The sequence below is a fragment of the Oncorhynchus nerka genome, linkage group LG4 (genome assembly GCF_034236695.1).
Source record: "Oncorhynchus nerka isolate Pitt River linkage group LG4, Oner_Uvic_2.0, whole genome shotgun sequence".
NCBI lineage: Eukaryota > Metazoa > Chordata > Actinopteri > Salmoniformes > Salmonidae > Oncorhynchus > Oncorhynchus nerka.
The window spans coordinates 58,552,484-58,568,384 of NC_088399.1; the positions used below are offsets into that span (position 1 = coordinate 58,552,484).

At 43.0% G+C, this 15,901-nt stretch overlaps 1 protein-coding gene across 1 annotated transcript in view; it reads right to left on the minus strand.

Moving 5' to 3' along the window:
• The window catches only part of LOC115128271 (sodium/hydrogen exchanger 3-like), a 43,525-nt gene extending 37,910 nt beyond the window's left edge, over positions 1 to 5,615 (minus strand). The window contains exon 1 of the mRNA XM_029657964.2: positions 5,264 to 5,615. Within this exon, the coding sequence (XP_029513824.2) occupies positions 5,264 to 5,489 (226 nt within the window). The 5' untranslated portion in view covers positions 5,490 to 5,615. The remainder of the gene's footprint in view (positions 1 to 5,263) is intronic.
• Positions 5,616 to 15,901: the final 10,286 nt, after the last annotated feature.

A 15,901-nucleotide genomic window follows, 5' to 3' on the forward strand; every position in this document is an offset into this window, starting at 1 on the left:
GTCCTGCACTCAGTTAGGCCAACATGTTCCCTCCCATGAACATTGTATTGAATTATGAAAGTTAACTTTCTCGTTTGAAATGAGACACGAAGTATACATAAAATAAGAATTTGTTCTTAACTGACTTGCCTGGATAAATAAAGGTTAAAAAAAAAAGAGAATTTAACCAAAAAAATACATGAAGATCAGAATCTAAGAACAAATTCTTGATTATGTTTTAGGATCATGAGTCATATTTGAGTACAGGCCACAGAGAAAGTCATTACAACTTTCATAGCCTTATCTGTCTGCCAGCATCGTTGTGAATACTACCAACTCTGCGATATATTCATTGACATAGATTGTGTCTGTAACATTACTTTAAACTGTGGCAGAAGTGAACCCTGGATTTAGTCTGAGTAGTATTGTTTCCTCTTTAAAGCTTTAATTTGATCACAACTGCTCTCCCCAAAAGTTCAAAACACTCAATTCAAACAATGTATCAATGATCATTGCCTAACAGTGAATCTGCAGCTGTGTCATCTGATCCTCAAGACCCCTAAAGCTGACCGCATACCCATTTTGGGTACCCCAGCCACCAGTATTCGTAGGATAATGAGGTAGGGGGCTTCCACATGGTACCACATAAGTCACAATTTGTATCCCTGACAGGCTGGACCCATGGTCCATTCCAGCCTGGCTGTGGTTCGATCCCGCCACCCCTGGATGCGACCCATGGGGTGCTCCCACCTCCATACCCTCAACCACTAGGCCCATGGTGCAAGTCAGCAACGCTGCCCCCAGCAGCAAGTTCTGCTTGGCATTTCACTAAATAAATAATGCTGCAAAAAATCTCTACTGTACTCAACCAAGGGCAGAGACTCTCTGTGTTTCTCAGTCTCTACTGTACTCAAATCAAGGGCAGAGACTCTGTGTTTCTCAGTCTCTACTGTACTCAACCAAGGGCAGAGACTGTTTCTCTGTCTCTACTGTACTCAATCAGGGGCAGAGACTGTGTTTCTCAGTCTCTACTGTACTCAATCAAAGGCAGAGTCTCTCTCTGTTTCTCAGTCTACTGTACTCAATCAAGGGCAGAGACTCTCTCTCTCTGTGTTTCTCAGTCTCTGCTGTACTCAGCCAAGGGCAGAGACTGTTTCTCTGTCTCTACTGTACTCAATCAGGGGCAGAACTACTCTCTCTGTGTTTCTCAGTCTCTACTGTACTCAAAGGCAGAGTCTCTCTCTGTTTCTCAGTCTACTGTACTCAATCAAGGGCAGAGACTCTCTCTCTCTCTCTCTGTGTTTCTCAGTCTCTACTGTACTCAAAGGCAGAGACGCTCTCTGTGTTTCTCAGTCTCTACTGTACTCAATCAAAGGCAGAGACTCTCTCTGTGTTTCTCAGTCTCTACTGTACTCAATCAAGGGCAGAGATTACTATGCCACTCTCAAGGAGGAAACTTCATACTAATCTGTGCTTTCAAGCCAAATGAGAAGTTTTTACATTTGGTGTGTAATTTCAGTTCATTGTTTGCCTGGCCTCAGAGAGGTGTTTCATGCCCACATTCTCACGCAGGTGTGTGTACATGGGACAAGAAATCTGTGGATACGTATTTGTATGTTAACGTAATTGATATAGTGCACAACAGAAACGTATCAAGTAGTATACAATGGCATGTATTTGTGATGAGAACACTATTCTGGTGAACTCCATAGTGACGATGTTGTTTGGGTCCGGAGGCATCATGACATATTATTTAGGATATGTGTTTTATTTCCTTAAAACTACACTGTCACTGGACATGTACTGTACTCAATCAGCATAACGAATAATATTCCTTACACAGGTAATCCAACTGAAACTTGATTTATTTTACCTTTATTTAACTAGGCAAGTCAGTTAAGAACAAATTCTTATTTTCAATGACGGCCTAGGAACAGTGGCCTAACTGCCTGTTGAGGGGCAGAACGACAGATTTGTACCTTGTCAGCTCGGGGGTTTGAACTTGCAACTTTCCGGTTACTAGTCCAACACGCTAACCACTAGGCTACTCTTAATGTGGAACTCTTTGCTATCATAGCTTGTAATATGTGTACAAGTGAATAAGTCATAAGTCAGTACGTCAGTATGTGTCAGTATATGTGTACATATAGTGACTTGTTCAGCAGTCAATGTAACACAGTGCTCACATAAGCCTGTTGGACTTAACAAGGCCTAACAGGTGGAAGTGTTGTGAAACTGAAGCCATTCACATGAGGATGCATCTGCATAACAGACCCGGTGAGTAATCTAACTTGCACACATTGTAAATAAGTCAAATGTTATTTTAACATACATTAGAGGCGGGTTTATTATTATCTACTTGATTTACAGGCAAATGTTTAACTCCATGGCTAAATAGGGTGGGAAAATATGGCATGCATCAATTCACACTATTAGCCATGTAAATGAACTAATGTCCCAATGTATCATTTTAACCAGCGCACAGCCTGCTGTTTAGCCTTTAAAATGTTAAACATGATTATGGCCTTGAGTCCCATGTTCCTCCAAGCATGTAAAAGTATGCCATTTTTAACACCTGATTAGAAAGGTTCAGTCTTGGAAAGATGGAAAGGTTAAACAAATGGCATTTTTGTGCCTGAAGTTGTAGACACACTACATATTCTTGTGGAATTGTATCTTTGCAGTGTATATTTAACATTTGCGAAGTTCATACCAGTTGCAATTGAGTTACTACGAGCTATAGCATTCAGGTGTTCTTTTAACCCTTCTGCGTTTCTGCTACTAATGCCCTAAAGGCGACCTACAGGTTGCTGAAGGCGACCTACAGCAACCTCAGAATACTCATGTGCTTTGTAATGTCCTTTACATTTTCATAATTGTGTAAAATGACCTTACGCCTGCAATAAAATACTTCTATAGCACATTTCCATAAGTAACCACTGCCAAATATGTTTTTGATGTTCTACCCATGGGAAACCCCTCTTTCTAAGGTCTCTTTACAGATTACTAATCAGGACTGCCAACCTTCCAGTTTGGACTGGAGTTACCTCCTGTCAAATAGTGAAGACAGCCCAGGAGATTTTTGTGACGATTGAATTAGATGAATACAAGAAATCAGTCCATCACAAGTTGTCAACCCTAGGTTATGTCACGCCCTGATCTGTTTCACCTGCCATTGTGCTTGTCTCCACACCCCTCCAGGTGTTGCCCATCTTCACCATTATCCCCTGTGTACTTATACCTGTGTTTTCTGTCTGTCTGTTGTCAGTTTGTCAAGCTTACCAGCGTTTGTCCTGTCTTTTCCCAGCCTCTCTTTATCTCGTCCTCCTGGTTTTTGACCCTTGCTTGTCCTGACCACTCTGCCCGTCCCTGAGCCTGCCTGCCATCATGTACCTTTGCTCCAACTCTGGATTATCGACCCCTGCCTGCCTTGACCTGTCGTTTGCCTGCCCCTGTTGTTACAATAAACATTGTTACTTCACACAGACTGCACTTAGTCTTACTGTCACGTTCGTCATAATGAGGAGACCAAGGCGCAGCGTGTAGATCTTAAGGGAAGCGATCACTACTACCTCACTCTCCAACCAAGGTGCATGAATTGTAAAGAGGAGATTCAGCAACTTTTGCATGACAATGAAAGTAAAATATAAACAAAATATTCATTGTAAAATCATGTTTTTTACGCACTTCCATTGTCCTCCAAGAGTTGCTGAATCTCCTCTCTACTTCATGTAGATGTTCACAGGAGGTGAAGTATGCAACAGTTCAAAAGTTCTACAGTCCAAACAGGTCATTTTATAGTGCATATGTAACGGCATTCTTCCTCCTCTTCTGAGGAGGAGTAGCGAGAAGGATCGGAGGACCAATGCGCAGCGTGGTAAGTGTCCATAACGTTTATTAAAAGACAAACTGAACACTACAAAACAATAAACGTGAAACGAACGAAACCGAACCGTGTGGCAACAAACACTCACACGGAAACAGAAAATAAACACCCACAACCAAAATGGGAAAAACAGGCTACCGAAGTATGATTCTCGATCAGAGACAACAAACGACACCTGCCTCTGATTAAGAACCATACTAGGCCCAACACATAGAAATATAACAAACTAGAAAAACAAACAGACTGCCCACCCCAACTCACGCCCTGACCATACTAAAACAAAGACAAAACAAAGGAACTAAGGTCAGAACGTGACAGCATATTTATACTGACTGGAGGAGGTATGACGCCATCCTGGCCTCCTGTACTAAGCACACCAACCAGACATGGTCCATTGTCCCCAATTGTCATCAAGCAGAATAAATTGACTGAGAGAGCTGGTGGGGAAGAGGATGGAAGAAAGCAAGCTTCATACATCTGTGGAGGAAGAAATATGCCAGTGCTTTTCCCATTATGGGGAAAACACACTGTTGTCTACAGTAGACCACAACTCTTGTGCAATATAAAATGCTTAGGTACCAGGGTTAAAAGCCATTCATTCTTTACAGAAACATTCTGCAAAACAGTGACGGATTACTATTATAATTGAATTGAAGCATGTTTGTAGAGTTCTGCATTGACTCATTAACAGACAACCCATTATTCATGTAGACAAATTAAATGGAAAGGGACCTGACACAACCCATCCTGGGGTCTATCCGAGACTTTTACATTATCACGGTTTGATAAGCACTCCTCAGAGTCACCAGTGTAAATGCTGTGGTTACGTTTTGAGGAGCTGTTTCACAGATGTCAGCATAGGGTCATTTGAAGGGAATAATGACCAGCTACATTTCAGTTCATCTGCAAGCAGAGCCATACCTAAATCTATATGGAAGTCTTTATCTGCCAGTAACACATCAAGGCTGTATACTTGGAAAACACACTCCCACATGTGTATGTACCTATACACAGAGTGTAACCAACGTCTCACGTGTCAACGCAACTGTGAATACTCCATTACCTTTAACCATTCACCTTCAAAAGCTGAAACTCCATAACTCACATCTCTACCTACATACACATTAGCACAAATTACATCATCACCTGCCAGACTCTACCAAACGTTTCCTCAGCTTTCCTGTCGAAACACAAGTAAATTGTGTAAAATTTTACACTAACACACAGTTAATTGGCTGTGTCATGACAGTGTAAAGTCAGCGGTCTTAAACTGACATCGGCTTGGTTTATAACATCTGTTATAACTCTGAGAGTGAATAGGGGACGCGATCTATGGTACGATGAAGTGCTATAACGATAAGTAGCCTGGGGACGGGGATGTACATGCATGGTACTCACCGAGTTTGCAGAGCCAGCTGACCAGGATCCAGACTACTATCAGGTATGGGAATTGAATTTCATGCCAGTTCCAGGAGACGATGGGCAGGGTGGTGATAAGGTTCGTTGTTCCATTTTCTGTGCCCATCTGATGGTCATCATTACCTGCCTGAGATGCCAGGCTGGGCCTACTGATGGCAAGCAGCACAATCCCCAGGAAGAACGTGGAGTGCCATAGAGCTGACATCTTGGAGCTGGATGCTTTTCAAATCTTTTGCTCTTTGATCAATCTTGGTGTCTGTCTCTCATTCCCTCCCTCTCTGTCCTCTCTCACCGTCTCTGGATTTTCAGTGCTGGCCCTAAGTATGTTTGCTCCTCTCTGTCCTCGCTCAGGCTAGAGTACACCTTTTCACTACAGATGAAAGCTCCTCCCACTCTTTAGCCGGACCAGGGACGGAGGTTTTGCCCCACCTTGCCACCCTCTTGGTAATCACTAGCTCAGGACACCAGAGGCTTTTCCAAAGTCTGCCACCCTTGCCAGCAGGCACGCCAGCTAAGCTAAGCTAGTTAGACAAGCTAGCTACTCTAACTTGATTGATGGCCTGAAATGGCTTCTTGGTGGCTAGTTATGAGGTTGGGAACCTATCTGGGCTAGCTAAAGCCAACTTCATAAAATTGCTAGTTGGCTAGAAGGTGTTAGAGGATTTAACAAAAATCTGAGGGGGCCCAATATTTATTTTGGGGTTGGCACAGGGACATGTGGCTCCTCAGATTTTTGTTTCTCTAACACTTCTTGCCACCTACCAATTTTATGAAGTTGGCTTTAGCTAGCCCAGGTAAGTTCCCAATCTCCCAACCTCATAACTAGCTACCAAGAAGCCATTTCAGGCTATCAATCAAGTTAGAGTAGTTAAGTAGCTTGTCTAACTATCTTAGCCGGCATGCCTGCTGGCAAGGTTGGTAGACTTTAGAAAAGCAAGAAATTACTAAATAAAACTCACATTCCTTCAAATATTTTTTCCCAGATAAATGTAGTATCTTTATAAAAAAGCAGTCAGGAGGATACAGACAGCCCCTATCCCCCCCCTGGACCCCCGCCATCCTCACATACTTTCCAGGGTGCATGTCGCCCCTGCAGGAAGGACACTTACAGCTCTGGCCTAGTTTTTCAAATGTTAATGATAGAATTCTATGGAAGCTTGTTCCCATCACCCAAAACAAATTTGACTACGAGTTATGAGATAGTAAGTCATGAGATACAGTGGGGGGGGAGTATTTAGTCAGCCACCAAATGTGCAAGTTCTCCCACTTAAAAAGATGAGAGAGGCCTGTAATTTTCATCATAGATACACTTCAACTATGACAGACAAAATGAGGGAAAAAAATCAGAAAATCACATTGTAGGATTTTTAATGAATTTATTTGCAAATTATGGTGGAAAATAAGTATTTGGTCAATAACACAAGTTTCTCAATACTTTGTTATTTACCCTTTGTTGGCAATGACAGAGGTCAAACGTTTTCTGTAAGTCGTCACAAGGTTTTCACACACTGTTGCTGGTATTTCGGCCCATTCCTCCATGCAGATCTCCTCTAGAGCAGTGATGTTTCCACTAGGATGGAAGCAAATGTAGGTGACTTTAACAAATCATGCACAAAATGAACAGTTGACAGGAATATGTTAGTTAATGTAAAGACAAACAATTAAGCATATTTTTTTCATAAAGTTAAATTATGAAAATCGCAATTTGAAGCTAGCTGTCTAGCTAACATTAGCCAGCTAGCTGGCTAGCTTTATGGTGTTGTGACATGAGTAGGAAATTGTAATTCTGGTTGTTTAATGTTTTAGGGACTCCTGAAACAACCAGCAAACCAGGCTGTCGTCTTATGAAACAGTGGATGTAAAGAATCTAGCTAGCTAAAGCATTTACTGCAAATTGAATGTACAATTTTGTAAGCTTGACTTGCTGATATTTGCAATGCAATACAGATAGATGAAATAACGTAGCTAGCTATGTTCTTGCTTACTGTGCAATGGAGGATAAAAATACCTGTATGCCTATGGATGTGTAGCTAGCTATCTAGCCGATCTGTGTATGGACCAAAATGTTTTTTATACACATTAGTTCAGAACCTAGCTATGAACCTCAGCTATCATAGCCAGTTGTATCAAATTCAAAACAGTGACATTAATGAAGCCTATGGATTGAGTAGAATATAATATAACTTTGAGCAAAGGATGCAAGTCATATATGCATGTAGTTATTACCATGCATGATATCCCCACATTGTAGCCTGTACATTTAATATATTCACTGATCATGTACTCTACCTTTGCAAATAAAGGTGCAGTTCAGGTATGAATGTCTGAGATTATTTTTCAGTCATATCCATTACCAGGAGTATCAAATTCCAGTATTTGAATGATGCTGTGTCTGGATGTAACCCCAGCAACAAAAGAAACATCCTCTCACTGTCAACTGCGTTTATTTTCAGCAAACTTAACATGTGTAAATATTTGTATGAACATAAGATTCGACAACTGAGACATAAACTGAACAAGTCCCACAGACATGTGACTAACATAAATGGAATAATGTGTCCCTGAACAAAGGGAGGGTCAAAATAAAAAGTAAGTCAGTATCTGGTGTGGTCACCAGCTGCATTAAGTACTGCAGTGCATCTCCTCCTCATGGACTGAACCAGATTTGTTAGTTCTTGCAGTGAGATGTTACCACACTCTTCCACCAAGGCACCTGCAAGTTCCCGCACATTTCTGTGGGGATGGCCCTAGCCCTCACCCTCCGATCCAACAGGTCCCAGACATGCTCAATGGGATTGAGATCCGGGCTCTTCGATGGCCATGGTAGAACACTGACATTCCTGTCTTGTAGGAAATCACTCACAGAACGAGCAGTATGGCTGATGGCATTGTCATGCTGGAGGGTCATGTCAGGATGAGCCTTCAGTAAGGGTACCACATGAGGGAGGAGGATGTCTTCCCTGTAACGCACAGCGTTGAGTTTGCCTGCAATGACAAGCTCAGTCCGATGATGCTGTGACACACCGCCCCAGACCATGATGGACCCGCCACCTCGATCACGCTCCAGAGTACAGGCCTCGATGTACCGCTCATTCCTTCAACGATAAACGTGAATCCGACCATCACCCCTGGTGAGACAAAACCGCGACTCGTCAGTGAAGAGCACTTTTTGCCAGTCCTGTCTGGTCCAGCAACGGTGGGTTTGTTCCCATAGGCGACGTTGTTGCCGGTGATGTCTGGTGAGAACCTGCCTTACAACAGGCCTACAAGCCCTCAGTCCAGCCTCTCTCAGGGACAGTGTTCAACAGGAATCTGTGTGTGTGGCCTCACCTGTTGTCCACACCACACTAAGTGGCTGCAGAGTACTTTATGCTGAAAAACATGAACGGACACAAAGACAAATAATATAGCGTAGTTATAGAAATAATGAAGTGTCTTACTATTCTCCGTGGTTGGCCCTCTTGCCTATTCTTTGAAGGTGAAAGGAGCCAGATATACACCTGAGCCTGCTTACTGTACAACACAATCCATCAATCAGATTGATACGTGTGTAGGTGTGGGTTATAGGTTGTCTAATTGTTTAAAAAAAAATCTATATGGTGTTACGCACGTCTCTAGGAAGAGGGAATGCAACACCCTGCTACAACTCAACTCCCCGTGGAGTGAAAGAGGTATGGGACTGTAGGTGCGAGTAAGGATGACAAAAGGTAGGGAATTTACCTTTTACTAGGAATTTATTCCTTCACACGGTAATATGGGGAAAAGAGGCTGGACGGAACCAAAGCAAAGAAAGTAAATGTCAAAGCCCCCTCTCCTACCTTACCTGCCTACCCACTACTTATCTAACTTAGCACCACCTGGTGCGCTAACCAAAATACAGGGGGTGGTCCGCCCAGGTCTTACCTAGTGTGCATAGACAGAGTATATACTACGGGTCTATGTATGCCTGCGGGCGTCTTGCCTAAGCACTCCCTAGGTGCCTTCCCCTTCCCCCTGGGAACAAATGAAACAGAATATTACAAACAATTTCTTTTAAAAAACTGACAAACACAGGACATCAAATAAGCTCTCTCTGACTGAGCAACAACTAACATATGCAGTTTTGGTATGTACTGTCTCACTCTCAGCAACAACCAACATATGATATAACCCTCAGCCATCAGCCTCTCTCAGCAATCATCTCCCTTCTGAGCAACAGAACACATGTTTATATAGCTTCATAAGGAGTTGGTAATTGAAGACAGCTGCTTGGGGAGAATTTCAGGAAGCCATTTCCTGAAATACATACATGAAAATACACAAACCACAACACAGAAACTGGGGAACGTAACATATGGGTGATTTAAAATAGCGTGTTTTGTTTTTGTACAGACATCACACCCTTACCTAAACAGCACCCTCACTGAGAAGTAGAAATCAAAGGGAGAGAAACTGGGAATTGAATAACTGCAGTTGACATAGCTAAGTAAATGGAAGAATACTCGTATTGTGCATAGTGTAGTCTATGGTGTTGCCAGGGAACAGCACCCTCTTCGAAGAAGTAGGAGGTGAAGATCTCCCGCACACGGTTTGACTGTCTTGCTGCGTTGTTGGACCCCATCCTTGACCCCATCCTTGTTGGACCTCATCCATTGTTACTTCTAGGTTAGACTACTGCAATGCTCTACTTTCCGGCTACCCGGATAAAGCACTAAATAAACTTCAGCTAGTGCTAGAATTTTGACTAGAACCAAAAATGTGATCATATTACTTGAGTGCTAGCCTCTCTACACTGGCTTCCTCTTAAGCCAAGGGCTGTTTTCAAGGATTTACTGCTAACCTACAAAGCATTACATGGGCTTGTTCCTCCCTATCTTTCCGATTTGGTTCTGACGTACATACCTACACGTACGCTACCGTAACAAGATACAGGCCTCCTTACTGTCCATATAATTTCTAAGCAAACAGCTGGAGGCAGGGCTTTCCCCTACAGAGCTCCATTTTTATGGAATGGTCTGCCTACCCATGTGAGAGACGCAGACACGGTCTCAACCTTTAAGTCTTTATTGAAGACTCATCTCTTCAGTAAGTCATATGATTGAGTGTAGTCTGGCCCAGGAGTGTGAAGGTGAACGGAAAGGCTCAGGTGCAACGAACCGCCCTTGCTGTCTCTGCCTGGCCGGTTCCCCTCTCTCCACTGGGACTCTCTGCCTCAAACCCTATTACAGGGGCTGAGTCACTGGCTTACTGGTGCTCTTCCATGCCGTCCCTAGGAGGGGTGCGTCACTTGAGTGGGTTGAGTCACTGACATGATCTTCCTGGTAGGGGTTGGCACCCCTCTTTGGGTTGAGCCGTGGCGGAGATCTTTGTGGGCTATCCTTGTCTCAGGATGGCAATTGGTGGTTGAAGATATCCCTCTAGTGCTGTGGGGGCTGTGCTTTGGCAAAGTGGGTGGGGTTATATACTGCCTGTTCGGCCCTGTCCGGGGGTATCGTCGGACGGGGCCACAGTGTCTCCCGACCCCTCCTGTCTCATCCTCCAGTATTTATGCTGCAGTAGTTTATGTGTCGGGGGGCTAGGGTCAGTCTGTTATATCTGGATTATTTCTCCCATCTTTTCCGGCATCCTGTGTGAATTTAAGTATGCTTTCTCTAATTCTCTCTCTTTCTCTCTCTCGGAGGACCTGAGCCCTAGGACCATGCCTCATCAGGACTACCTGACCTGATGGCTACTTGTGGTCCCCAGTCCACCTGGTTGTGCTGCTGCTCCAGTTTCAACTGTTCTGCCTGCGGCTATGGAACCCTGACCTGTTCACTGGACATGCTACCTGTCCCAGACCTGCTGTTTTCAACTCTCTAGAGACAGCAGGAGAGGTAGAGATACTCTCAATGATCGGCTATGAAAAGCCAACTGACATTTACTCCTGATGTGCTGACCTGTTGCACCCTTAACAACCACTGTGATTATTATTATTTGACCCTGCTGGTCATCTATGAGCGTTTGAACATCTTGGACATGTTCTGTTATAATCTCCACTCGGCACAGCCAGAAGAGGACTGGCCACCCCTCATAGCCTGGTTCCTCTCTAGGTTTCTTCCTAGGTTCTGGCCTTTCTAGGGAGTTTTTCCTAGCCACCATGCTTCTACACCTGCATTGCTTGATGTTTGGGGTTTTAGGCTGGGTTTCTGTACAGCACTTTGTGAATCAGGTGATGTAAGAAGGGCTGCATAAATACATTTGATTGAAATGTGATTGATTGAAACATCCTGCAGAGCAGCAGACTTCTCCTCTGGCACATGGCTGCAGATCCCCTCCTGGTCCTCGTGTCCATTCTCATGAAGTTATGCAGGACACTGGTAGTTTTCACACACTTGAATTCCTCCAGGAGGTAGTCCCAGATGACCCTGGTCACCCAACCTTGCAGTGCCCTACACGTTAACTGTAGGCAATTGTTTTGAAGGAATCTCCAGTCACAAGGTATCGGTAGGAATATGGAAGATAATGTAATCATTAGACTTTTACATCACCAGGTCATTGTGGATTACTAAAGTATAATATCCTTGATAACAAATCATGATAACATTGGATTGATAGATGCATTGGCACACACATGTGCATGTGTAGCATGTGACAATAACAGGATCATATCAAGGATAGCATCAGAAATGAATACATAAATACCACTTGAAGCTTGATGAGGAGTTGATCATTTGAATCAGTTGTGCAGTGCTGAGGCAAAAACAAAAATATGCACCTCTGAGTCTCCTGGACCAGGACTGAGAACCACTGCTCTTCATTGGGACCTCTTCATCTGGAGACAGGCTTTCACAGCTCTCTGTATCTGAAGACAGAAAACCTCACAAGAAACAGACTTCATTATAGTCATATTACACCGCACTGAATATTATGTTACTATTATCTCCATCCTCACTTCTAGGGACAGGAACAACAAAGTACCTGCCCTAATCCAGAATAGCCTACTCTCTCACTGAAAGTTGGGGCGGCTATCCTTTCACCCGCCTCCATGGCCGTTAGCTAGCTACCTACAAATGCATATAGCTAGCTAATATGAAGTTAGGTAGATGGTGACATTTCATTCACTTAGCTATCTATACAGTATGTGAAGTTGGCTAGGTAGATAGCTAGCCAACTAGCTAGCACATTTAGCAGCTCATTTGAGTTAGCCTGCACTGTAGCTAGTTAGTTAATAATACATTGTTTTCTTTACATTTTCAAAATATATTTACTTACTTGAATAGGTTCTCCCAGCCATGTGGACGATTGGAAACAAAAAAGTTTTTTTGTCACCAGAACGTTTTAGAGGATATTACTATTGAACTATGTACCCATTTAATAATCCGGCCTTCAAACAAAAATGCTATGCTGAATTATTGACGCACAATCTAACATGCTGCTATATGCTGCCATATGCGGGAGGCCTAAGCGGCACGTGGCAATTTACCGCTATCTAGTGTACATGCACCGTAAGAGTGTGCAAAGTTGTCATCAAGACAAAGGGTGGCTACTTTGAAGAATCTCAAATATATTTTGAATTGTTCATAGTTTGTGTCTTCACTATTATTCTACAATGTAGAAAATAGTACAAATATGAGTAGGTGAATGAGTAGGTGTCCAAATTTTTGACTGGTACTGTATTTGTTCCTCTTTTTTTATATATTTGTAGGCCTTTACTGCCATTAGTCCATTCAAACGAACTGAATAACAGATTCACTACATGGAACAGATAGTGATTTCATAATCCAATCTGACCGTTAATCAATAAAATCTGGATTTTCTTGATCCCACTGAAAAGGTGGATTTAGAAAGGAGAAAGGCAGTACAACTAAGACATATCAATGTAACTAAGGTGACAATGTAAAAAAAAATACTTTCTTACATTTGAAAACCACCTATGGCTGCAAATACTGTAGGCTATTGAGACGGCTTATCATGTTCACCCAATAGTGCACTAAATCCCAGACTGGTCACATCATTGCACAAATCACACATGAACCACATTGAGGCAGAAATGACAGAAAGTAGCCTAGTGGTAAAATATAACTCAATTGATCTAAGATGACACTGCAGTGAATAGCAGCCATTTTATGACCAATTATGCTCTTTTTTCCCACTAACTTTTTGTGTACATAATGCCTATAACTGAAAACAGCTTCTGGAGATCAGAACAGTGATCACTAACCTGAATGTGGATGGCAATTTCTACAACGAGTCGGCAGCTCTGGACGTTCTGCTTAATTCGGACCAGGCACTAATCCCCGGGGCTCGAAAGAGGAAGCAATAGTGCAAGAGGCAGACGAGCCAGTATCCTGACTAGACTACGTTGGCGTGCAAATAAACCACCTCGATCCTCAGATGCATTGGCGAACATAGTCACTACAGAACAAAATGGACGAGCTCCGGTCTAGACTATCCTATCAACAGGACCTGAAGAACTGTAATATTCTGTGTTTCACAGAGTAATGACTGAACAAAGATATGGATCATATACATCTCGCTGGCTTTTCCATGCATCGTCAAGACCGGACGGGAAGCCTTGGGTAAGATGACAGGGGAGGATGTGACTCTTTGTTAACACCAGCTGGAGCACAATCTCTAATGTTAAGGAAGTCTCAAGTTTTTGCTCGCCAGAGTTGAGAGTTGTCATCTATATTTTTTGTAGCTGTCTATTTCCCACCACAAACTGATGCTGGCACTAAGACGTACAGCTCATTGTATCACGTTTCAGGTAAGACCCAAGTGCAGACTGTGTTGAAGTAACAATGTTGATTACAACAGGGGCAGGCAAATGACAGGTCAAGGCAGGCAGGGGTCGATAATCCAGAGTAGTGGGGCAAAGGTAAAGGATGGCAGGCAGGCTCAGGTTCAGGGGCAGGCAGAGTTCTCAGGCAGGTGGGCTCAGAGTTAGGACAGGCAAGGGTCAAAACCAGGAGGGTGAAAAAAAGAGAGACCGGGGAAAAGCAGGAGTTGAGAAAAGGCTGGATGACTGGCAACAGACAAACAGAGAACACAGGTATAAGTACCCAGGGGATAATTGGGAAGATGGGCGACACCTGGAGGGGGGTGGAGACAAGCACAAGGACAGGTGAAACAGATCAGGGCGTGACACAATGAGTGCAAAAGCCATAAGCAAAGAAGAAAATGCACACCCAGAGGTGGCGCTTCTCGTGGCCCGTGATTTTAATGCAGGGAAACCGAAATCTGTTTGACCTCATTTTTACCATCATGTCAGATGTGCAACTAGAGGCGACAAAATTCTAGATCCCCTTTACTCCACACACAGAAACGCATACAAGATTCTCCCTCGCACTCCCTTCGGCAAATCTGACCATAACTTTATCCTCCTGATTACAAGTAAAAACTCAAACAGGAAGTACCACTGATGTACTCAATAGGGAAGTGGTCTAAGAGGGAAGCTACAGCCCTGTTTTGCTAGCACAGACCGGAATATGTTGCGGGATTCATCCGATAGTACATATATCAAGATTAAACATCCCGCTACGTGCATAGAAAATCTCGTTACGATCTCTGACGAGTCATCAAACAGGTAAAACATCAATACAGGATTGAGATCAAATCCTACGATGCTGGCTCTGACACTCGGCAGATGTGGCAGGGCTTGCAAACTATCACAGATTACAAAGGGAAACCCAGCAGGGAACTGCCCAGTGATGCGATACTACCAGACACTGAACCATGCATGAGAAAACCAGCTGTTCTGGATAACTGTGTGAACTTGCTCTCCGTAGCCGATGTGAGTAAGAACTTTAAACAGGTCAACATTCACAAAGCCGTGGGTCCATACGGATTACCAGCACACGTACTAAGAGCATGCGCTGACCAACTGGCAACTGGCAAGTGTCATTTTCAACCTCTCCCTGAGCCAGTCTGTAATACCTACATGTTTCAAGCAGAACACTATAGTCCCTGTGCCCAAGAACCTGTCTAAATGACTCACCCCTGTTAGTATAATTTAATTATGACAATGTGCTTTCATCAATTGAAAGCCCTTAATCTATTTTATGAGAATTTGTAAGATTTCTTGTTTGCATAAAATAGACGCAGACCAGTCTTTAAATAATAGGTAATAGAATTTATTCTCGGAGCGCGCTACCACTTAAACACATGCATCAGTTTATATACAGATCAGGACGTCATTTCACAGCCTTAACCGAATCCCCTCCTCTCAACCGGGACAAAGTAAGGTGAAAAGTTCATTCTAACTTACTAACACACTCCCAGATAACTTTTGACCCCTCAACATTATCGATCACCACTGAACTGACAGTTTTAATTAACAGAAACCCTAGGAATGCACTCACTGCCTTATCTAAAAACCCCAGAGCTAAGTTTCAGTTGGGTCAACCATAGGCTAACGACCTTATGTGTTTACACAGTCCACAACCCATTTGTTCCTGCCTAGTTGGAATGGTGTTCATTAACATTTTATTACTCCTTGTCCTGTCACACAATTTCTTCTTATGAACTCATATTGTCTATTACTTATACAACAGAGTATAAGTTTACCTAGATACAATTCTATTTAAAATTGGGATATTGTTTATTCATTTATCCATAATAAATCCATAATAAATTCAACAATCCACCCTGAAAATGACT